Raw genomic sequence first — 25,693 nt, 5'->3', positions numbered from 1 at the left:
GGGAACTCAGCGTCCTAGTACCTCAGTGTTCCTGTCTGTAAGACGAGGCCGTCACCGAGGCCATCCCTGAGTCCCTTTCAGCTCTAAGGCAGTCTCAGGGGCCTCTTTTCTCTCCAGAAGTAGGTGACTGCTTCCTGGAGAGGAGCAGTGGGAGGGAAAGGGATGTGCATTGGGGCTGCTGGGGCCTGGAATGAACCTGGGGACACAGCAAGGGGACAGCTGCTGGACGGAGGGCCAAGCTGCAGAGGCTCCGGGAGCTGGGAGAGGCCATAGCAGAGCTCAGCAGAAATACAAAGAGGAGGCCTGAACCCACAGGATGTGAGAGACAAGGAGGAAAGAGGTGCCCTGAGCCCTCTGATTAGAATGAGGCATCTGCAGTGGGGAGGCAGGGTCCTAGCGCTGGGCCATGATTGATTCTCAGAAAGAGCACACTTCGGGGCACTGGAGGGGCAGCTGGAGAGATGTTTCCATTCAAACGGTACTCACCGCCCTTCATTCCCTTCCCCCCTCGTGGAGGCTTGGGTGGAGGGTCTGAAGACCTCAGGGGCTGTTGTCTGAACAGAGTCAGGTTACATTTCCTGAATACACAGGCCAGGTCTACAGAGAAGACCAGCCTTGTCTGTGCCCCCATCTTACTGGGAGCACCTCGCCACGTGGGGCTGGGCCTTCTGCCTCCAGGCTGCTCCCCACCCCGAGCCCCCTCTGCCCAGGACACTCTGCCCCAGTGGAGTCCCCTTGCCCAGGCTATTCTTCAAGTTTTGAGACAAACAGGGAAGGTCTCTTAGAGAGTGGGAGGTTAGCAGGTGGTAAGTCACCTCAGAAGGTTCCAGAACCCCAGCTATGTGGTATGTCGCCACGCCACCCTCCCCTCCCCAGAAGGGACAACGTTCTACTCTGGTACTCACACGTGTCTGGCTTGTGGCAGTTGTGTCCCTGACGGAAGTACTGGGGGTTCTCAATGACCGGGATGCGGGTCATACCGATGACCACTGTGTCCGGCCCGGCATCCAGTGACGAGGGTGTGGTGATGCCATGGTTGATGTGGTGCAGTGGGCTGGCTGAGTCCTCCTCACCACTGATGACAGCCACGGGACCTGCACACACCAGGAGAGACACAGGACCCCAGTGAAGTCACAGCCAGCCAGCGCCCAGCCCTGCCCACAGACCCATTCACTGTTTTGGCCACCACATTTTCCATTAAGAGTAGAATCCCCAGGAAGAGAATTCCCTGAATGCTCTGGATCCTGAATTCAAAGAACCACCCTTAATTCTCTTTCTTGAGAGAGAAAAATCCACCCATAACGCCATGGAAACAGCTGCAAAATGAAAGCATGAATCAAAATGACTATGACATGAATTATTTTCACTTCCGCCAAATCCAAATTAGTTCAAAATAATGCAAATTTTAAATGTGTCTTTGCTTATGTAGCAACAACGGGATGAAAAAAATGACTTAGCAGTAGTCTGCACCCTGTCCCTCCTCCCTTTAGGAGCTTTAAAAAACTACTGATGCCAGGTCCCACCCCCAAAGATTTGGATCCACTCGGGCTGAGGATGCAAGGTGGGCATCAGCATTTAAAGAACTCACATGTGAGTCCCATGTACAGCCAGGACCTAGAACCTCTAGTTAGGGCCTTGCAGGCTCCAGAGCCTTTTCAGAGCAGCTATCAGATTCCCATAGGAATGTGATAGAGCGCTCACTGGACTCTGTTAGCAAGAGGGAAGACGGAGGGAAGCCCAGCGTGGGCCTGGACCTAACCTGAGCCAGGTTTTACAAGTGACAGTCATTAGGCTGCATCACTATTAGCCTACACACAGCTGGACGAGCTGTCCTGCTCTTGAAAGATCCATATTGCCCCAATGGCTTCAAAGAATACCATTTGCATCTTCCCCAACCCAACTGCACCATTTTCTAAGCCAAAGAAGTAACCCCGTAAATAGGGTTATTTACAAACACCAGTTGACAGCGATAATTATTGCTGCAGTCTTGGTAGAGCAATGGTTCTGTTTGGTGGTGCGATTCCCCCATACGTACAAATAAAACTCATGTAAAGTGAATTCACTGTGACTGTTTGTGGCTTCATACAACTGGCATTTTAAATGGCTGCTTTGCAAGACACCCGGTCCCAAGACAAAGTGCCCGCTGTGATTTGGTTTTGCGGCTTGAACAATATTTCCACTGCAGAAATCCATTACATCTTACTGAAGTTTATGGGGAGAATATTTCCCATCAAACAGCAAGGTGAATCGCCAATGAGGCAGAACTAAATGGAAGACTAGTAAATGCAAACTGAGGACGCTGAATTCTACTCCATCAGCACCGACAGGCTTCTTCCAACCTATGACAATCGTCTGTGTTCGGAGACCACGTAGAAAAATAGCAATAAGGGGTTGCCCAAATACTCACAATAATCACTTGCAAGTTCTTGAAAACAACTTGTAAACTTTTTGAAAAACCCCATAATGATTTTCCGTTAAACACAGAAAGCTGAGCACTGGTCTTTACCCTCCTTCTCTCCCCAAACGCCACTAAAATACAAAGAAACTAAAGAAATATTTATGCATAAAGAGAAGTAAGGGGAAACAAGAGGAAATAAGATATTTCAACAGTTTTGGAAGATGAAAAAGCAAAGGAGGATGCTCGTCTATAGAGAGAGGAAGCTACGGAAGAAAGGAGCGCTGGGGCTGCACGTGGAATATTTACAGGAAGTCAGTTCTGCTGGGGATGCCCAGTACTTGAATGGACAGGGTACTTCGGAAGGCTGGGGTGAGGCTCAGGTCCAGAACAAGGTACCCAGGCCATCACCTTGCCCCCATCCCTCCAGACTCTAGTGGTTCATTCGCAGAGAAATTGAACCCAAAAGGCTCAGGGGAGGACCAAGGCAAAGCATGAAGCTGAGCCCGTTCTTCCTGCTCCTAGAACACAGAAACCAGGAATAACCTTGTTTACCCACCCACCCCATTCCCAGTCTCGCCTCACACCACCTCCCTGCAGGAGATCAGACAGAGCTTCTCTGGAGAAACTGAATGACTCAGAGAAGCCTTCTAGATATTGACCTTGTGGGTCTCCCAGAGAAGTCAAGATTCTTGTGTGATCACGCCATGGTGAAGCCTAATAGTTGGCAAGCCCTCCCTGTATACATGAACCGCTTTCTAGAACTCAATTCCTACATATGAAGAAGCAGTCCAGGATCACCAGACACTTCAGCAAAGCTTCAGCATGAAAGATAGGGTGCAAGACACACAGACAATCAGGGACTTGATGGACACAGAGGCAACGCAGAGAGCAGCCGACTTTTTTTTGAATCACTAATATCCTCAGAGAGATAAATGAAGACATTGCGTCCATAAAACAAGATGATACTTAAAATGTGAACAATTAGAAGGTAAGAAAGAGTCCTTGGGAACTATGATCATCAAAATGTGAAAGTCAAAGAAGAGTGGAAGATCAAGTCAAGGAAATTTTCAGAAAGGCAAACAAAAAGGAAAGAGGTGGTAAATAGGAAAGTAAAGGTAAGAAAATTAAAGACTTGATCCAGAGAGCCAATATCTGATTAAAACATGAAGGGTCGGGAGAGAGAGAGAGAAAAGGAGGGAGAACAGAAAGGATGGGAGAATTAAAAAAATTATGAGAAAATTTCCCCAAATTGTCCACCTAGTTTCCAGCACGTTAACCCATGCACGTGTGCATACACACACACACGCAAATCAAGGCACAAAATTATGAAAGGCCAGAGCCCAGAGAATAAAGAGAAGATGCTAAGAGCTTCCAGGAGGGAGGGATAGGTCACATTTCAAAAAGAAGAGGAATCAGAAAGACAGCAGAATTCTCCATAACAACCTATTCCTGTTACTCTACTGAGAAATTCCTTCCAAATTTTGACGGATAAATTTTCAGCCTAGAATTCTACACTCAAAAATTTATTCATCCACTGTAAGGCAAAAGAGAGGTGTTTGCAGACGTGTAAAATTTTACCTCATTCTTTCTTAGGAGGTGGCAGGAGGTGAGGCTTCAGTAAGACAAAGGGGCTGATGAGGAAAGAGGGAGTGGGAGATTCGGTTCCAAAAAGACCAAACAACAGAGGACCCCCCACACCTCACCCCCTTCTGTTCTCAGCATTATGGGATGTGGGTTGTCATAGCCACATGGAGGAAGGACAGGAATAAGGACCAGTTTGGAGAAGACACAACATTGGGACATTTGAATCTGCTCTCGTCAAGTCAATGGACAACGAGTGGTCAACAAAATGTTCCAAGAGGCTGTGATCTAAAACGATCTCTAATTTCCTGACGTTGTTCTAGGATTTGGAGGGCCGGGGAAAGAGCCATGGGGAAAAGAGATGTCCTGCTATAGGCTCCCAAGCCATTAGGAAGGGACAGGGTGGCCCAGGAAGACATCCCAGAAATAAAAGAATAAAGCAGACTTCAGAGCCCTGGAGGACCCAATACTTAAAATGTGGGCAGAGGAAGGGGAGCAGGAAAAGGAGAATGAGAAGAAACAGCCAGGAAAGTAGAAGAAAATCAGAAAAGGCTGTCATCTTAGAAGTTAAAGAAGGAGATTTTCTAGAAGTTCAAGAGTATCATAGACTGAGGCCAAGAAGGATGAAAAATAAGTTTAATGAGAGCAGTTTCTATAGAATGGCAGAGGAAAAGATCTAATCATACTGAGTTCAGGAATTAGCTGGAGAAACCACCATCATCATCATAATTTTTATTATTGAGTGTCTCCTATGTACCAGGCTCGGTAAATGTAACTTCTTGAACTTTATAATGCCCTTTATAATGCCCCTGTGAGGTCAGCATCACTACTTTCCCCATTTTACAGTTGGGGCACTGAAGCAAAGAGCAGTACCTGCCCAAGGACCACACCCAGCAAGGAAGTGATGACACTGGAACTCAAACCGACAGTGTGGCCCCGGTGCCCGTGCTCACAAGCATTAGGCAGCACTGCCTCCATGAAAGTGCAGACTGGCAGGGACTGGAGGTGGGGGGAGTACTTGTTCTAAGGGACACTTGATCAATTCTGGTACATTATCCTCCTCCTGAGCAGCTGCCTTCCATGCCAGGTCCCTGAGACCCTTTTTTAAAGATGTTCCTCTTGACCCTTGAGAATGGGAACAAGAGTGAGTCACCTCATTAGACTCACCCAGATAGACTACGGATAATTCATTGTCTCCTCCTCTTCCCAGAGCTGCTGAATGCTCTTATTTAACGACATCCACCTCAGAAAGAGCATTGCACCGTCAGACCGCTGTCCAGTCCCTGAGGCCCTCTTAGTCACCTCCGCTCTTCCATAAACCACACTCCTTGAAATAAAAGCCAAGACAGAGTACACAGCCCCGTCACTTCAAAGGAGGCCAGAGAAGACTCCTGCAGCTTGCTCCCTCCTGCCTGTGCAGGAGCCCAACAGTGCTCCCCAACAGGGCTCAGCTGGTGCTGAGCAAACCAAGGCCTCCTTGGACAGGGCCGTTCCACCTATGGTGAGCTATTTAGCATCCTTGGACGTGAGCATTAAAAGCCAGTCTCAGCTTCATCAGTTGTAACAAAGGTACCACTCTGTGGGGGATGTTGATGATGGGGGAGACTGCATGTGTGGGGGAGGCGGTGTATGGTAACATTGTACCTGCCTCTCAATTTTGCTGTGAACCTAAAACTTCTCAAAAAAAAATAAAGTTCAGTAAAAAATTTTAAAATAAATATTTTTAAAAAGCCAGGCTCCCCACCCAATACACAACACATTTCCCAACACCCCTTAGGGCGACAGAACTTCCCCAGGTTGAAAACAGCTGATACAGATACCAGCATTCACTCTAGGAACCAATTTCCCTTTCCAGCTCTGGCCAGCTCTCATGTCACTTGCCTCAGGGGAAAACCCACAGACCTGTGGCCCCTCTGATGAGGAAGAATTCTTCTCACCTTAATAACCACAGAGAAGAATTTATTAAGATGAGAGAAAGGGACGAGTGATGGGGGAAAATCTCATTTGTCTGGGGAGCTCCTCTGTTTTGTGAGGCCCAGCGCAGGTCAGGAGAAGGCTCTAGCTTGCTGTCTTATGAGATCTCAACACACGCACACACAGACTGTCTAGCACTCGTGATGGGCCTCTCTGTTGCCACTAATCCAGTCCTAATTACACAATTATTTTATTATGCAGTCCTAATAAACAAAAGAAAGAGAGTCAGGCTTACGGCCTTTCTGGTAAGTTCCAGCTCTTGAGAGAGTCCCGGGAGGGAATACACTCATGTCACATAATTCTTTTCCCAAATGAGTGTTTTTTTTTCCTTCAGACCTGTGGTGGGTTTTGTTCATCCAGCCACACCACAATAGAACTGTTGGATAATTAAAGTTTGAAGGTCCCCACAGGTGTCTTGCCCAGCAGGATGGTCCAAACTGTCTTTCCAGAATCTTTCTCTTTCCCTCTCTGCTCCTTCTTTGGAAAAAATAAGGGGGCAGTGGCAGGAATGGCTTAGAGTTTCATAAGTGGCTGATTCCAATGTGGGAGTTGGTTTCCCCCAGAAAGCAAAGGTCTCTGATGAGAACACAAGATTGAATTTCACTGCCATAGAGTCAGCTCTGACCAAGATGGATGGAGGTTGTGATGTGGATTAAGGCTGCCCCAGGTAGAGAAGCCCAGGGTGACTTTGCCTGCATGCCGATCTATATGACGTGGTGGATTTTTATGGTATGCATTAGGGCTGCCCCAGGGAGAGAAGCCCAGGGCATCCTCACCTACATGCCGATCTATATGACCAGATTCGTATCTAAAGTTATACGACTGCACAATAACCAGACCCCATCTGCACTGAAATCATTTAATGACTTTTTACATCACCTTTTCTTTTTCTAGTAAAAATAAGTCACGTACCCGTGCCTTATAAATTTAGCCCTAACCCTCAACTCAGGGCAGCAGCTCTTCACTGCCCATGGGTCCTGTCCCCATGCCTGCAGCTCTTCACTGCCCATGGGTCCTGTCCCCATGCAGCAGCTCTTTACTGCCCATGGGTCCTGTCCCAATGCTATTCCATACTATTCTCTAAATACAAGAGCACTACTGCCAGACCTTGAGAGTCCAAGAAATCTTTCTTTCGACTCTTTGGCTCGCCGTTCCCGCATCAGTTCCATCACAAGGGAAGTTGGGGGGGGCGGGTGCAGAAGAGCAGGGGGAAGGGTGCAGTGCACAAAATGAAGGAGGGAATGCAGCAGCCTCCTGGTATTGCATCAACACAGAAACACACTGCGTCTTTCAGACTAGGGCAGGACTTCCTGAAATCACTTCACCAATGTCCTACCCTTGTCATTAAGTCCCTTTCTGCTCCACCAACTTCCTAACTTACAAAGCATTAACAACTCTCAGAAATCTGGCCCCAAGAAAATCCAGTAACTGATTCAACATGATTGCATTTGCCCCGCCAATTTGTAGAAGTGGTTCTCCAATTTCCATAGGAATGACTCAGAGTCCCAAGGATGTGGTTATAACAAATGGAAAAGGGGAGGGAAAATAAACTAACATTTATTAAACACCTGCTGTATGCCAGGTATATTGCTGGGCATTTTGTTCTCTTCTCATTTGATCCTCAAAATATACTGTTATTCCCATTTGATCAACTAGAAAAGTGATCATCAAATAAATTTAGTTTTCCAAAAATCACTTCGCCAGGAAGTGATGGAGCCTGAATTTGAACCTATGTTTATTCATCTCTAAAGTTCTTACTCATCCCAGCAAACTACCCATTTTCTCAATAGCATGGCCGACATCAAGTAAATTTTACAAACAGAACTCGGGGTGAATTCATGAGGCCATAAAAAGAAGCTGAGACATCTGAATCAAGGCATCTAGGCATAGATCACCAAATATTTTCAAGGCTGAACCAACCCATATAAGTTAACTTCGGGCAGTCAAGGCCAACATTTATGGCTAAACTGTAAAATCCTGGAGCCAGAATCCATCCATTTCTACATTCCTTCATTTATCCTTGTACTTCCTTCCAAGGCGAGGGCAATCTCATCTCCCAATGCAGAAAACCCTCTTAGTTTAACTGTGATCATTATGACTGCTGTTCCCAAGTATTTTCAGGCCCTGGGAGTCCTGCAGTTTTCAGCACCCATTGAAGCTGGGTAGTGCCTCATCACCTCCTTTGGCTAATGAAAAGTGAGCAGAAGTGATATATATCACTTCCACATGGAAGCTGTAAGATCCAGTGTGTGAACCACCACGTTCTCTTTTTCCTGCCTTGGCAACTGTGGAAGCGTGAGGCAGAGCCCTAGGCAACCTCAGTCCCTGAGTGAGGCTGACATAAAGCCAAGGGCACCGGGTGCACATGCAGCCTAAGTGAGGAATACAGCTTTGTGGTGTCAAGTCACTGAGATTGGCGGGGGTACTGTTTGTCATCACAGGATAACCTAGCTCATGCTGACTAATACAGGAATGAAGCCCTCTCATAATTAACAATGTTACTTTAATCCTTTCCTTCAGGCGCTGTGCATGCGTCACACCATCTTCAACAAATGGCTACAAAAGTGCCCTATGCAAAGGCTGTGCATATCATCCTCAATGATGTAATTCATCTTAAAATGCCTCCTCCCAACTCTCCCCAAATTGAGCTCTACTCTAATCTAATCCAATCTAGTTCCACAGAGAGCCAGACCATGACCTCTATTGCTGAAAAAGACTCTCCCCTCCCCAGCCCGCCCCAGATCTGACTTGGGAAGTAAGGGAAAACAAACCTGGATGGGTCTCATGCCTTTTTAATGTGTCAGCATGAAGCAAACAAGCCAACCTTTGGATTAAGAAAATGATTTTTTAAAAACCTCAACCTTTCCCTACTGATAAAAATCAAACATCAACGAGTCCCCGGTGGGCGAGAGCTTCGCATCAACAAATGTGGGAGCAGGAATTCATAAAACAGAAGAAGTGAAAGCACAACAAACACAATTAAAAATCCAGCCGCGCTCAGAGAGGGACTTTCCATTTACTGTCTCATAAAAAGAGCCTCGTCCTCAGAGGCAAACAAAAGAAAATCAGTTTCTTAATTTTTATTGGCAGATGTGGGACAGAGGCCAAGTGAACCTGGGCTGTGCCCAAGAGCGTATCTGGGGACAAGTCACCAGCTCTGTTCCTGGACCAGCTCCTCTGGTCCCTCCCATCTCTGCCTCCTCCAACTTCCAGACAGACTTTGCCACTGTGATTTCTGAGGCACGCAGGGTCCCGCAGGCTGCCCAACAAGGCATGCCCTCCTCACTCCTCTGCCCCTCTCCCTGAATCATTTCCCAAAAGAGAAGCTTTTTCTCTGGCTTCAAATCCCTCCCAGCCTCTTACAGGAACCAAAGGCGCTGTGCATGCTGCATAGACTTCATAGCTGGGAGGTATCGCTTGGTGATTGAAAATGATGCTGCTGATCAACCAGCCTGACAACACACATTTAAGGAAAGAGGAGGCAGGATGGCGCTCTGAACACTTGGCTTCCCTTATCTCAGTTAATCATCACAATAACCCTGGGGGTAGATCCTGTTATCCCAGTAATGCAGGCGAGAAAATTGAAGCTCAAGCTTTCATAATTTGCTCAAGGTCACACAGTTAATAAGTGGTAGACAGACTCATGTCTGCCTGACTTCAAAGTTTGGGCTCATTTCACTGCACCATGCTGCCTAAGCCTCCAGCATTGTTTTTCTGACATTGAAACGAGTTAGAGTGGGTCAATGGTGGTCTCCTCCCCACCCCTATCTTTAGTCCCACGAGACTCATTTGTAAGAGAACTGGCTTCATTCAGGAGTGAAGCTCATGACATCTCCAGCGAACTTTAGACCCACAGTCTGTGCACCAGGTTGTAGCTGGAAGGGGCAACTCTTATGAAGGAGTTCATGGGCAGAAGAATGGCAGGCAGCAAGGGGCCTGAGAATGGAAAAAATATGGAGCTAGAGGGGAGGCAAATGGCATCAGCTTCTCCAAAGACACTTTATAGAGACAGCATTTCAGAACATTCCAGGCATAAACAGGAAGCAAGTAATTACCTTCCGATTGCATATATAAGACAACTGGAGTACAAAATGCTGGTGTTTTTGTCCAAGGTCCCCTAAAAAAATTATAGTTAAGTCTAGACATTTTGAAATTCAGCTTTAGCCATTGAACTGTCACTAGTCAGTGTTACCACCAAATAGAAGCATTTATCTCCTCTAAAGAATGATCCATAGCTTTTCCCCCAACCTCTTGGGGACTTTGGCAAATGGAAGGAAACACCGCATGCAGTGAAGCACACTGTGCTAGGTGCTGCCATGTTGAATCAGTGATGTCCCCACGCCCTTCAGCCACTCACTCATGTCACTTTTCTCACTAACAGAATTATATTGCATAATTTCCATACTTTAATTTTAACACTATGACCAAGAGAATGAGAGCCCAAAGTCCTGCGGGCTAAGCCCAATGCCTCTGTTATGACCTAGTTCATGAGTGGGAAACTCAATATCTAGAAACTCACTGGTTGACCTGTAGGTGGTTCCAATGTGAGGTTCTTTAAATTAAAGTGAGTCATGACTAGTGAGAAGAAATAGACACAACTGATACACAGTAGAAGAAAATTCTTTTCAGGAGAAACTTGGAGCCTTATAGGCACTGGTTTATAGGAGGGTTCCCAATTAGAAAAGATTCCCACAGTTGCCTGGGGCTCACACACTGCTTTCCAGGCAACAGCTTATCCAAGGTATGTCTGGAGGAAACCCTTTTCATGGTCTTTCCAAGGACATGTGTGCCATGGCATATTACCACCTGCAGAAAACGCAGCTTCTTTCTCCAGAGTGACCGCCTTAAATACTCAAACAAAACACGACAATAATAGTTACTGCCTACGGAGCACTTGCTGACTGCCAGGCATTGTCTGGCTTTGTGTACATATGACCTCATTCAATACTCACAGTAGCTCAGTGAAGTGGGTCCTGTAACTACAGCCAGAGTAGTTAAGTGGTCTGCCCAAGGTCACACAGCTAGTGACAGCACTGTGATGCTAGCTGGAGCTGTAGGACTTTAGAATCTGTATTCTTAATCACGGCCCTGCCTGCCTTATGGTACAGAATCACATGGCCTCAAATCAGTGAGGTCTAGAAGGAAAACCCTTCTGAACTACAACACCCCTAAACCTCACATGCTGAACTGAGGCCTGAATTTATAGTCAGAGAGAAACCATGAAAGTCCAGTGGCTTCTTCCAGGCCCTTCTGAGGTTGTAAACTCATTCCCAAACCCTGAGAGGCCCGAGTGTTCACACCCAGCTCTCCTTGGCCTGGGCACAGAGCCCCACCTTATGTCAGACAAAAAGATATTTTTCCCTTTATTAGAAAATGCTCACTGGGAAGGTATGAGGCCTCGTAGGAGCTCCAAGTAGGTATGACAATGAGAGTCACAGACCACAGAGCCTTTAGAACAGAGGAATCCATGTGGATGTTAACTAGACTCACTGTGGTGATCATTTCACGATGTATACAAACACCGAACCATTGTCTTGTACACCCGAAACTAATATAATGTTCTATGTCAATTATACCTCAATTTAAAAAAAAAGAATGGTGGATCCCATGATTTGTTGCATTATAATCCATACTCTAGCAGCAGTGGAAACCCCTCAGATCAGTATGACACATTATTGCTCACAAGGCACTGTCCTATCTATGAAGTCACTTAATCACTCACTGAGATAGTCAAGATGGGGACCACATTCCCCATTTCACAGATGAGGAAACTGAGGCTCAGAGTTGTCAACGTGATCTACCACACAGTCAGGGGAAAGCTGTGACTCGATCCTGGCTCTCTTCTCTTGGCTCTTCTGACTCCTGACCCAGTGTTCTTTGGAGCTCATATCAAACTTACTTCTGGAAAAACATAGGATAGCCATGGATCTCAATTCTCCACTGGGAGTGAGATCCAAAATGGCATTTCCAGGAGCTGTGAGGACTCCCCACAGAACGGATCTTTGTGGAAGTTGTTTGGAGAGTTCATCAGTTTGGCTGGGAATCCCTTGCCCAGGATTAGAAACTCGCAAGGAGCACTTATAAACAGCAGGGTGAATGCACATGAAAGAGGCGCATACCACACCCAGATGAAGGAAAGCGTGCCTCGGAAAAGGCAGTGCAAGGCCAGAGTCAGCCCCGTGAGTGTCCAGCAGAACTATCCCACAGGATGCAGATTCTTGTGATTGTCCCTGGAAGAGACAACAGAGCTGTCAAGACAGGCCAGGTGTCTCTGGTCTCCAGACGAGGAACCAGGCTCTCTGTTGGTGCCCAGAGTTCAACAGGCCCTGAGCATACATCTGCTGAGGGTTGTGCATGCCCTGAACCATGAACCCTCTCACTGTGGGACCTCAGGCCCTGCCTTTGCAGAGTCGCCCAACTGTTGCAGGTGCCTCCTGGCCTTTCTGTGGCCTCTTGCCTACTGTTCACCGGACCAGGCCTCGGCACCTGCCCACCTTGGTTGGCACATCCCCTAGGCCCAGCTATCCATCAAGGCACAGTGCTCCGTCCAACAGTGCTGTATATCTAGGTCTCAGGGTCCCATGACAGGAGCCTTCCACCCTGAATCCAAGGCAAGGATATCTCCAGGGACAAGTCACCATGTGGTCCTGTGACATTTTACTTTGGAACTTAGTGATGCCATTAGCCTGTATTATGACTTTCATCAGAAACACTGTGTCCTTAGAAAACTATGAGGAAGTCACATCAATATTTGACCCCTCCATTTGAACCTGTCCTGTTGTTAGATTGTCCCGGAGTCAACACTGATCCATCTCCTTGCTCACCCCAACTCAAGCTTCTCAGCTGCTCCAGAAGCCTCTAGATCATGTCTCTGAAGGTCAAGGACTCTATCCTGTATATCTCTGTATTTCTTTGAGGCCCTAGCAAAACACCTTCAATACAGCAGGAAATTAGAAAACACGTGTTGTCCAAGCACCACCTCAGACATCAGTAAGCATTGCCTCCCCAAGAGTATGAATTTCCTGGAGCTGCTGTGACAACATACCACAAACTGGGTGGCTGAAGACAACAGAAATTTACTCTCTGATAGATCTGGAGATCAAGGGGTCAACATGGCCATGCTTCCTCCGAGACTGGGTAGAATTCCTCCTTGCCTCTTCCCAGCTTCTGTCGGTGGCTGGCAGTCCTGGGCATTCCTTGGCTTGTAGAAGCATCACGCTTCTGTTATCACATGGCATTCTCCTCTGGTCACACGGCCTACTCCTCTCTGCGAGTGTCTGTCTCTGTGTCTTTTCTCCTTTTAAAAGGCCACTAGTCAAATTGGAATAAGGGCCACCCTCCTCCGGTATCACCTCATCATAACATACATCTTAATTACACCTGCAAAGACTCTATTTAAGGTACCAGGGGTTACAACTTCAACATATCTTTTTGCAGGACACAATTCAGCCCACAGCACCAAGTCTCCCATCTGTCTCACTCTCAGCACAGGGTCTGAATGGCAATCGCAGGCATAAGGGATGAAACAGTGTCATAAGGATGGTGATAAAATTGGAGAAACCTCAGGCTCTGGGGTGAGTTGGGAATGCACTCAACAGGCATTTAACCTTCCAGGGGCTGCCTCCAAGATTTGTAGCACTAAGCCTCTTCCAGAATCCTCAAAAGTGACCTACATTTTAGTTCTTGATTCATGGACACCTTCCAAACCGGTCCTTCCCACCCATGTGCTCACCACATGTGCCAGGCCCCGAGCTAGGTACTAGAAAGAGAGAAGAAGAAGGCACGCCCCGACTCATGAGAGGCCCCCAGGTCTACAGGCAGGACACACAATAAACCCAGAGAGAGGGCACATGTGATGAGGACCACATTACAGGTGCACCCAGGACAGCAGGAGGCACACGGGAGACACTGAGCCAGGGCAGGAGAGAGACGAAGGCAGCTGGGAGGGATCCCCAGCCCAGCAAACACCCTGCACTTGACGCCCATCGCCCTTCATCCCTGAAAACAGTCCTTGCCCCACACCCCCGGGGGACTCACTTTCCGTCCTGCCCCACAGAGCCTATCTCCGCTGACACGGTGGCCATCACCTCCAAGGTACCTTAAACCTCGGCCACTGCCTCTTCTCCCCACACACCTGGGCGGCAGTTGGGCAAGGGCCACCGCAGCCCCTATTAATCTCTCGGCTCACTCATCCCTTTCACAGATGCGCCATAAAAATGATATAAGCATTTCATTCGAACAGCGCTGCAGCAGGAAGTGGGGAGGGCACAGAGGGTCAATTGATTTCCAGCATGTGACGGCATAAATATAACACCAAAATCAATAGAAATAACACCATATCAGCTCTGTGGTCTCTTCCCTTGTATGGCACGCTTCATACACTGTAGTACCTGCTCCTGTTTCCACACCTGCCCCCTAGCCTGCAGGGCCTCCACTGGCCAGGCCACCCACTCAGAGTGCCCTGCTTTCTAAGGGGCTCCTTTAGTCACACAGGTCAAGGCAATGATGTCACACGCATGCTCCCCACCAGACCCTCATAAACGTACCTGAAATCCCGTGTTCGCTCACTCAGATGTGCTCCTGAGCAAGAACACGTATGAACTCATGCACAAAGTAACACCAGTTTACTGCTCATTAAACAGGTGTGTAAGGAGACTTACTGGTCTGCATTTCTTTACAATTTCACCTTTTCTCCATCACCAGACAAAATATTTCCATGGGCAACGCATATAACACACTTATGGGTAATATATCAAAGATATTGAATACTCAAACCAAATACCCCCAAAAAAGGTGGGGAGGTGAATGGGGTGGGAGGAGATTCTAGTAGCAATGAGTTAGTCATGTGTTTTTCTAAAGACAGACACATGGACCACATTGGTATGAAGGAAAACATCCAGAGATCTAACCATTTAATCTGAAAACGTACATTATTCTTCAACTTTGTGACTTCCTGTAGCCACTTTTAAGGCATTATTCTTGTCCTGACTTCCAGATGAGGCAGTATTACTAAACTTACCCATTCATAAAGACTTCTCACTTTCATGGGACCTCCTCATCAAAAGCCTGTTTCTTCACAAATCCCTAAACCTCAGGTAAGGAATTAACCTTACCAAACCGTGCATCCTGATTTTCCCGGAACAGTCCTTATTTATACTTGCTGTTCCAGCTTAATGATTAATAGTGCCCCCTTTGGTCTGGGTGGTAAATGATATAGCCATCCTGATAACAAGTAGTAACTTAGGCCCCTGAGTGTGGGAGTGGAGGGTGGAGAAAAGATGGTCATGGATAGTATCAATTGCTGTTTGGGACTCCAGACACTAGGGGGCAGTGTCACAGGTGAGGCAGTGAATCATTCTGGCCAATACGCTTCCCTTCTAATTTTCTAAACTCCCTTTGAAGCATTGTTTGGGGGGCCTGGCATGGATCTTCAGAATATCCATATAGGACATTGTCCTTCTCGGGTAGTCAATAAATATCACTTGATGATGATGATGCAGCCATTGAGTTTCCATTCCCTTCTCCCTCTGTTCCCTTCTCCCTCCCCCCCAGACCCTTCCTCAGGGTACAGGTCAATCAATCTTAGGCCATCTTGATCCACTTGGAAAGCTTAACTGCCATGAAGCTAAACCACTTGTCCTCTGGCTCCAATCTCTTAGAGAAATTAGTGCCAATGGAAGTGTCAGTATCAATTTCATAATGTTATTGGATGAAGGCAAGCCTGGGCCAAGTCCCATATTCCTGACGGGCTATCAAAGTGATGAGGATTATGGGTAAGGAGACAGACAGCTCTGACAGGAAAGGCAATGACTCAAGATCAATTAGACTGACAAGACTATCTTTAAGCCATATCGCTTAATGCTGACACTGGTATGTTTCCCACAGAGATTTGGAATACTGGATACAGAGTTTTCCTGATGTCTCCAGGGGTAACTAGAGAGCCTAGAGGCTAGCAAAGCAGCCCTTGGCCTTACACCTCTCCCAAGAGGATGTGAACAAAGAGTTCTAATGAAAGAAGGATTTCACTCTTGTGATGGGAAGACTGAATATCTGGCCCTCTTTTTCCCTTTTCTTTTTCCTGCCTTCTAAAGAAAATGTCAAGATAAAATGTAGGCTATGTATTTAAATTTAATTCCTTTGCAGAGTCGAGGGAAGCCTTGGGATTATTAAAATGGAAATCAAGATCTTGTAAAGGTCACACCATCCTAGCAGGAGAGGAGATTTGTCATGGAAGGCAAGAGCGACAGACAGATGCCACCCGAGCTCTGAGTTCTAATCCAGGTTCTTACTGCAGCATCACTGAGAATACAACTGTGTGTAATCAGGAACCAGTCACGTTATTTCTTTGGGGTTTCAAATGCCTCACGTAAGGTTAACCAATAACTCTTGCTGCCCTGCAACACTGTGAGGAAATGAAATGCCAACAGTGCCAAGGGCAACAGAGGGATCAGAGGATTTTTTTTTAAGACCTGGCAAGGTGCGTAGAAATTGCTTTTCTTCTGTGCTTGATAAAAGACGCACAGAAGCAGCCCTGGAGCTGAGGGTGCAATGGATGGTGGGACCGAAGAGAGAGAAAAGCAAGTCTTATCTCCTGCTAAGAAGTGTACCACATGCAAGGAGCACAGAAGTGATGCTCAAACTACTTCTACGGCATGCCTAGACTATGTTAAATCCTCTAGCTTAACAGTTTATTCCCCCTAGTTCTCATGTGTTTACGTTCCCAGGGCAGCAGACATAATTTTGAGCCTGTGAGGTTACGGCTATTTAAGCAGAGTTGCTTTATTATTTCTAATTGCTTAACGATATTGTTTGTTAGCATCCTATTAAAAACCTCAAAGTGTTTCATAATGGACTTTAAAATTCGTCCTATTTTAAAGTGTCCATTTCAGAACATGTGTGTGTTTATGGCGTTAGCTAATGTCAATATTAATTGATCTTGACATTGACCTAAGTAAGCAGTTAGGCAAAGCAAAATGGTATATGGAAAAGATCAGTATGTAGCAAGCCTTAGCCGGATCATGTCAACGCTGGACGAGAGGTTGTTGTCAATATGATCTGGAACTGCTGACTTCTCAAACACACTCAGAACAGTGGCCTAATATGCAAATACATGAATCAGGGAATTCCTCCCAAGGTGCCTTTAAATAGCAGGCCCTTTAAAGGCCCAGTAGTGGGGCTGAGGGTATTTTAAGATCATTAACCAATTGAAAGAGACGTAGGGGGCAGAGAAACTTAAAGTGTTAGAAGTTCTTGCTAATCAAAGATGGTTCAGAATCAACGATTAAGCCTCTCTGGAATTGCTGGAGAAAGCTGTAGGGAAACATTTGACAGTAAACAAGTTTTGCTAGGCATACACATGGCCTTGTTCTCCTCGTGCTCATAGACCCAAATGTGATGTACTTTACATTCGATGATTAGGAAGCATATCTATTTGGAAAGCTTGAACAGGTTATCAACTATTTTCACATCATAGTGTCTTCGTGGAAAGTAGGAGGTCTTCATTATATAAACAACTTACCACCAGAATTATTACAAGGTGCAGTTAAGCACTATGAATATAAACAGGAGAAATTCTAAAGAGAAGTAAAGGAAGCATCAGTGTAATATTGGACTCTTTGCTCATTGTCCTTCCCTATCGTTAGCATGAAGTCAAATGTATGTGTGTCGCAGCCCACACAGGGAAAATGACTTTCCCAGGTGGGAGGAACTCAAGGGTCCCAAGTAAGTTGCTTCTCAAAGTCACCACATTGTAATCCTTAAGCGAATAAGTGGCATTTATTTAAAAATGGTTGACTTCTAATAAGCCCAGGTATCATTCCCATCTTGATGTGGGTTCACAGAGGGTCTATATGTGGAATGTTTTCAAATTCAGACATTACACATGTCTTTTCAAAGTTTTTCTAGGTAGATTGAGTGATCCATAGATGCTACATATATATGTGTGTGCATACATACACCCTCACATACAAACACACACACACACGCAATGAACTAGATGTTATTTATGGAGAATCCTCTATACTCAAGGCACTGAGCTTCTTTCCTGTACTTTCCCATTCAATCGAACTACTGTTGGATGAGTATCTACTATGGCCAAGAATTGTCAGAAAATTTATACATATTGCCTCATTTAACCCTTACAACCTTGCAATGATTATCTCTGTTTTATAGACAAAAAAATGGAGGCTCAGAACTATTTCATTAATCTGTCCATAGTCCCTCAGTGGATAAATGGTGAAGCTGGAATTCATATCCAAGACTATCTCAAACCAAGGCCAGTATTCACCCCACAACATCCTGTCTGCCACAAACCATAATTTTAAGAAAACCTAAACAACAATTTGAAGAGTGAGAGAGCATATTTGACATTTTCCTTGGGTCTGTTGCAGAATTTCCATCAAATTCACTCTCTAATTTTATTTAGGTATGTCCTGATTCATAAACATTTTAGGTTTGAGACTCAAAGCCTTTCATTATCTGATTATCTACCAACCACAACTCCTACTATCAATTGAGCACAAGTATTTTTGTTGTTGTTATTCCCCAAATACACAATCTAAATTTCCATCCCTGTCACACCGTGCTCCAGCCCAAGGACTCTGGCCTTGATGCCTCCAGCCCGACCATCAACTCTGTACTTCCCAGGAGCCAGCTCGATTCCCACCACTGCCTTAAAGCCTTTCCCTCCTCTTTCTCCCCATCTCACCCACTGATCCATTCCCTTTCTTCTCCCAATTTCTTGCAATACTTCCTAAGATCAAGGTTTCCCTGTCACTTCTCTTGTCGCACTCTCTTTCTCTGCAACCCAAGACTACGGCTCTAAAAAAAGGGAGGGGCAGGTTCTGACTCCATCTTTTTATTCCTTTTGACTGAGAAACGACAACAGCGCTCACCAGGATGACGAGAATGTCTAAGTCACAAGCATACTCCCGCTGTTCTGTTAACTACTACGACCTTGGTCAGGTCACTTAGCCTCTCTGAGTATTTGTTTCCTCATCTATAAAGTGGGGTTCATAATAAGAACAGCCGCATCAGGCTATTGTGAGGGTTAAATCAAATATTTATGTAAACCACTTGGCATGGTATAAGTGCTAGTTAATGTTAATAACAACACTAATAAAGTAAAAACAAAAAAGCCCACAAATGGCAGTCAGCTAACTCAAGAACTTGGCTGTTGATACTTTTAACCCCCACACTCATTAGGGGCTTGAGGACCTCTTATTCTAATATGGCCACTAATGGCAGCGTTTGTGTTTCTGGAAGTCTCCCCTTCTATGTTAGGAATTAGAATTAACCAGGGCTTCTCATCTCTGATCAAAGAAAAAGTACTTAATGATGCAAATAAGAAACAAGCTTTGTTAAGAGGACCTTAATTGACAGACTGGCTGACTCTCCTCAGCTTCCGTGGACTTTAGCCTGAATCTTCACCTTCCCAGGAAGTTAGCAGGGACTCTATAAATGATAAAGGGCAGTGCTGTGGGCATCCAGCTATGTGGGATGGGCATAGTCCCCTCATTTCCATACACAAATGGAAGTGCAGAGTAGCTGATGCAATAAATATTTGCAGGTGTGCATCCGAAATAGCTAAAAGAATAGGACAAGAGGCACACAGCCCTTGACACAGGGATCCCTCACCCCATATCATGTCCTGGAGAGAGGCTGGAGGAGAAATAAGCATGGGTGCCATCTCCTAACCTCCCAATGACATGGTGAAAATACAAGACTGTGGTTCAGAGGGGTGAGCACACACAGCTAGAAAGTGGAAGGGCCAATTTGAACCCACATCTGTTGGACTTAAAAGCCACTTCTCTGGTCTTTGCGCAGGCTTGCTACTGCTGTAACCCCAACATACTAAAGTCCATGGGCATCTTTTGAAAGGGCATCCAGATTTCTGCTGCCGGAGGCCTCAGGGACCACCACGTCCAAAGGCTGAGTCTCTCCTCCAGCCACGCATTGTACGGTACTGTAAGTTTCAACATAACTAATGCTGATTGTAATCACCAGGAATTAATAGATTTATTGTAATAGTGAGCTAATAATGGCTTATGCTGATAAATCAATGAGGAATGAGATGGGGAAGTGAAAAGTCTTTGGATAATGGGGCCAGGGGTGTGTCATAGGGAGGGGAGGACGGTCATGCCTCGCCTAATGATGGGGATAAGCTCTGAGAAATGTGTCATTAGGCAGTTTCATCATTGTGTGAGCATCATAGAGTGTCCTTACACAACCCTAGATGTTATAGCAAACTGCACACCTGGGCTATATGGTACCAATCTCATGGGACCATCGTTGCATATATTGTCCATCATCGAACGAAACATCGTTATGGGCATGACTGTATAAGTACAGAAAGTTGCCAGCAGATGTGACAACCAAGGTGTCACAGCAACAGAAGCACTCGCCCATGGAACAGCTTGTTAGAACCCAGGTATGTGACCAACAAGGAGCTGAAAATTAGAAATAGACTTTGGGCCCAAGGGGCATCAGCTGATAAGTATAGGGGTCTCATTAGCTGTGTGACTTTAGATAAGTTGCTTAACTTCTCTGAGCTCTGGCTTCCTCATCAGTAAAACTAAGTTATAAGCCTCCCTCCTAAGACTGCCCCTTCATCAAATTCAAGTAACCTTTATTAAGCCCCTACTCTGTGCCAGGCGCGATTCTAGGGACTGGGGATACCAGAGAGAACAGAACAAAGCCCCTGTCTTGTGGAGTTAACATTCCAGGGGGAGGCAACAGACTGTGGATAAGTAAACTAAGAAATATATGTCAGGTAGTAACAAGAGCCATAAAAAGACACACAGCCGTGTAAGGCGGACAGAGAGTGACAAGCTGCTTGTATATATAGGGCGATCACGAGGGTTATAGGACCCGCTGAGTTCAAAGGGCCTGGCACATGGGCACGGCACGAGGTAGACGAGGCAGGAGACCTCAGACCTGGTGATCAGTGGGAGTGTTGAGCTGTGGGGGCTTAAACAGCTTCCTGGGACTGACACTCAAGGTCCTTGTAACAGGTACCTTTCAGGAACAGTCCCTGAAACCCCCCAACCCCAGTTCACCCTGAGTTCCAACTACGGATCTGACCCCCCACACACAGCAAGGCCATAAGGCATTCCCGTTAAAGGTAAGGGCTATGCTGGCAGACTCTCCAAGCTCCAATCCAGGCTCTTAGGACCTCAGCTGGGCAAACAATTGGTCCTCTCCTGGGCCTCAGTTTCTCCATCCGAATAATGGGAAAAATAATAGGACCTATCTTACAAGATTCTAAGATTGTTGTGAGGTTTAAATGAAGAAATGCCTGGAAAACCCTTAGCACAGTGCCTAGCACACAGGAGGGGCTAAATAAATGTTAGCAGTTATTAATAGAGTTATTAAGCTTGGATGTGTGTATGAATGCCTTGTGAAGACGAAATGCTGTGGTTAACGTTGGAATGGCTAAGAGCTGGGATTTCATGTCATTCGGCAATTCCCCACGAGGTCTCTTCCTTGAGATTGGGCGCTGACTGTTTAATTGGACAGTACAGGAAGTTGATGGAAGAAAGGGGAGATGCCAAGGCAGATGGAATGCGCCATGCTGTGCGTCGGAGGGGGAAACAACGGCTGAGAATTCAATGCGTGGTGATATCACGGGCCCCGCCCCCATGCCTCATGGAACACCAGTTCTATATAAGCCTGAGGCCCTCTGGGCAAAAAGAAATGGGAATAATAAAACCTGCCTCATTTGTTTGTACCGCCAGTTAGGCAGTCAGTCAATTCAAAAAATATATTGAATGCCTGTTGTGAGCAAAGCATTAAATAATAACGTGAAAAGCTACCATTTGTTGAAAACTTAATTTAAGCCAGGTGTGACATTCTATATATCCTACTGACCCAGCTCACAGACTCTTCCTCTGTGAATGCTGGTCTGAGGGCCACGCCATATTCACCCACCTGCTACCCCAGCCAGAAGGGACCCTCCTTCCTTGGCCTCCAATGCCACCTCCAAGCATGGTGCACTGTCCACTTTTTCCCGCAGCTAGTTATAGAGCCTTAGGTACGCGACCTTTGCAGGTCCCTCCAGACCAGGAACATGCTAGAGTCATGTCGATATCCTGCAAAATCAGCAGTACATCCAGTATGGTTAGAATGAATGAATGAATGATTGAATGAATGAATGAAGACTGCCAAATAGCATGGCATCTCATATTTCAGGTCTAGAGTTTCTGCAAAGTCACTGGTAGCTGATATCATGGTGGAAACTCCAAGGATCAAGCCAGAATACTCCTGGGGTTCTGCCTCCTCCCAGGTCAGTAGAATACACAGAGGTGCCCCCAGCTTCAGAAAACATAGCAGTGTTTACTACATTCCAGGCATTGTGCTCTTTGCATGCATTTTTTTTGTGCATCCCCACTGGATTCTCACAATTCTATGATGTAAGTACCATTAATATCACCGTTTTGCAGATGAGGAAACTGAGGCTCAGAGAAATGTAGCCCCTCGCCCAACATCAAAGAGGTGGAAATTAACAGAGCTAGGATTTTAACACTTATGTGTCTAGCCTCAGAGCCCAAATGTTCTTTGGGCTTTACAAAGCCACGAGGTGGCAGAGGGTGGGGGAGGCGATATGTCTTGCCTGAGGGAGTGGTGCATCCTGTGAGCTTAGTCGCTGGCTGTAAATGCCAATCCCAGCCCCCACGTAAAGCTCCAGGGCCTATGAATTCAGAGCTCTTTGCCAACATCCTTTTCAGCCCTCCCCATCTCTCTATAGGAAAGAGATTAGAGGAGATCTGTGCCACTTAAAGAATTAAAGCAGGAGGAGTAGGCAGATGGAGACATGTGGCGTCCTAGTGACCACATCCAACTGATGCCACTGGAGAATCAGTGGCAGTTCTGGGAGAGAAACCATTTCCCAATCTGGGGACTGGGCTCCAGCTCAGATTCTCATAATGCAATTTTATAAGAACAACCAAATAACATATTTCCTGGAAATATAAGATATATTAAACCAATGACCCTTGCAGACATCATCGTCATCAGCACTATCATCTTCATCATCACGGCGTCTCCTTATATTGGCGCAGCCCCTTATGATCCCAAGCACTTTCACATTCACCGGCTCATTCGCTTCCCTCTCCCAAGCACCCTCTGACGTTGATAAGGCGGGTCACGACCTGCCCTTCCAACCAGTGACAAAACTAAGACCCAGCGAATTGCCCAAGATGGCTCAATCAACCAGCCAATAGGAGAACCCAAGGTTTTCAACTTCACCCCCCCCATGCTGTGGTCACATCCCACTTTGATTCCATGCTGCTAACACCTAGGATGGGGAGTGAGGCATTAAATGAGGCAGTCATCAATTTTGCTAAATCCAACGTCAACGTTTTCCCCTCCTAGCAGCTGGAACGGACTCCGCATTCAGGTTGCCTTGATAAGGAAGGGAGGACAGGATTGAAAGGGGCTCCCAGCTTATCTCCCCATCATCACTGAAATGAGCCAACCAAACTACGAGAAGCCTGCAACTGGCAAAAAAAAAAAAAAAAAAAAAAGCGCCCCAGGGCAGAATGGTGTTGAATGTAGGTTAAGGCATGGCTTGCGGTCAAACTGGAGTGAAAGTAGGCAGGCGAGACAATAAAGGACAGTGGCAGCCCCCGGATTCCATCGCTGAATATTTCCTAGAGCTCTCACCTGAACAAATCAGTAAAGACAAGCTGGGGAGGCACTGGGAGCACAGACTCTTTCCATATATATGTATTTTTAATGTGGAATCTCGATCATATGGTAGAGAGTTGAAGAAATATGTGTATAAAATGGAAATAGAGCAAAATTTATGTCTTTTTATAGCCAATGATTCATACAGAGTGATCGCTCTTAAATATTAATAATAAGTAAATTTTTAGGGCATAAGGATGGAGATGAAGCAAGACGACAAAATTTCTCTACTTTTTTTTAATTCATGGTCCAAATTTAGAAAAATAAATACAGTCAACATTCTACCTACAGTTGGCAAGACTTGTAGAGTTTATCATCTGCCTCAGGGCCTTGGTTCCTCTTGGGAATAAATACACTGCTTCACCTTGACAATGAGATCATAATTTGGAGCTGGGAAGAAACTTGCTTCAGAAATTAGAATAATTTCACACAAATTTCAAATATGACAAAGAGACAGCGCTTTCAGAAAAACGTGCCCCTCACCTGAACCTCCGCGTCTCCTCACGGTTAGAAAACTTCTAATTACGAGAGTGTGGGGCAATATGCCTTCTGCCCCTCTTCTGGTGTCTTCCCATCGTGATGCATCAGTAGAGGGCAGACAGTGCTCTCTCTCTGGCTGACAGGCTTAGGGTGGGGACAAAGTCTCTCCCGATTACCACCTTCCCTTGAGCGATGACCACTTTCCTGCGGTACCAGGAGCAGAAAGAAATGTGTCCTGGCCAAGGGTGGTTATTTGAGTTCCTGGGCCAGCCTCGGAAGGTGATTTCTAGAAACCCTCAAGGGAAGGTGAAGGTGGTTCTAGCCTGCTGTCCACTACAACCTCAGGAGAGCACCTGGGAAGGAGGGCCCGTCCTCTTAGTGCTGAGCTCTGCCCCTCGGGGCTGCAAGATGCTGAGGCAACTCTGACTCCCACCTCCCAGTGAGCCAAGGCTGCGCCCACGCTCGCTCACATGACAGCTTTGAGCTCCTGCCCAGCCCTTTCTCAAGCCCACTCAAACTTACTCCCAACATCTCTCTGGGAGAGGATTGCCCTCTTCCTCTGACTCTGACGACGTGCTGGGAGAAGCCTGAGGCCAGCATGGGGCTGACACACCACTGACACAGCAAATCACCTGCAATGCATAAGGTAGGGCCAGGGACAAACAGCCGAGCAGATGCTCGGACCCCAGAAGCCACAGGGCAACAAAGCTCCCTCTCCCTGGGCAAGATCTCACACACTGCCTGAGCCCCTCCCTCTCCCTGGCAAGTGGAAGCCGAGTGCAGATGGCAGAGGGCACAGCCCAGGGCCCCGGACTCTGACAGGGTCAGGAGCAGGTCTGCAGGAACTCAGGTGGCTTTGGGCAAAGGGGAAGCTTGATGTCCTGCATAGCAGGGAAGCACAAGGAGGCTGACATCAGATAGACCTTGGGTTCAAATCACAGTGTCTCCATTTCCTAGCAGAGTGGCCTTGAGGAGGTCACTACACTTCTCCCAGTTTCTTCATCTATAAAATGGTAATGGTAAGACCATCAAACCCACAGGGTTGTTGTCAGGGTTAAATAAACTAATAAATGGAAAGTGTTTGGCATTCATTAGGTTACTATCTAAGTGGGACTGAATAGCTTTCTTCTAAAGATCAAAGGTTAGTCAACATCTTAGGTCAAACAGGGGAAGTTCTGTCTTCGAGCCTCTAGTCTTTCTTGCATGACTCCTAGTATTGCCATTTTCTACCTCTCTTCCCCAAACTCTGCCTCCAAGCAAGACTGGTGCTACCTTTCCCTCCACCATGGCCCAGTGCTCACTCCTACAAAAAGGGTTTACCAGCTAACCCAACAGGAGGCCTCCTGTGCATTCAGACACAACAATCACCAACTGCTCTACCCTCCCCTCTGACCTGAGCAAACCCACATGGCTGGGAAAGTGAAGTGGGGTCAAGTTCAGGAGAGCCACTCAAGAACCATGTGTCAGATTCTGGAACTCTCCATGCCATCTCACTCACAATGACAATAAGCAGAGGGTCTAGTTGTCAATGAAGTGTCCCCTCCGTTCTCCTCTGAGCCAGTACAGAGAAATGTG

At 46.4% G+C, this 25,693-nt stretch overlaps 1 protein-coding gene across 8 annotated transcripts in view; it reads right to left on the bottom strand.

Moving 5' to 3' along the window:
* NTRK3 (neurotrophic receptor tyrosine kinase 3) overlaps positions 1-25,693 on the bottom strand; it is a 367,286-nt gene that overhangs the window by 154,139 nt on the left and 187,454 nt on the right. For all 8 annotated transcript variants that reach the window (XM_044761568.2, XM_070495631.1, XM_070495638.1 and 5 more), the window contains one exon: positions 906-1,094. In XM_044761568.2, coding sequence (XP_044617503.1) covers positions 906-1,094 — 189 coding nt within the window. The remainder of the gene's footprint in view (positions 1-905; positions 1,095-25,693) is intronic.

The sequence above is a fragment of the Equus asinus genome, chromosome 2 (assembly GCF_041296235.1).
Source record: "Equus asinus isolate D_3611 breed Donkey chromosome 2, EquAss-T2T_v2, whole genome shotgun sequence".
In the NCBI taxonomy this organism is placed as follows: Eukaryota; Metazoa; Chordata; class Mammalia; order Perissodactyla; family Equidae; genus Equus; species Equus asinus.
This window is presented reverse-complemented; position numbering and strand designations above follow the sequence as displayed.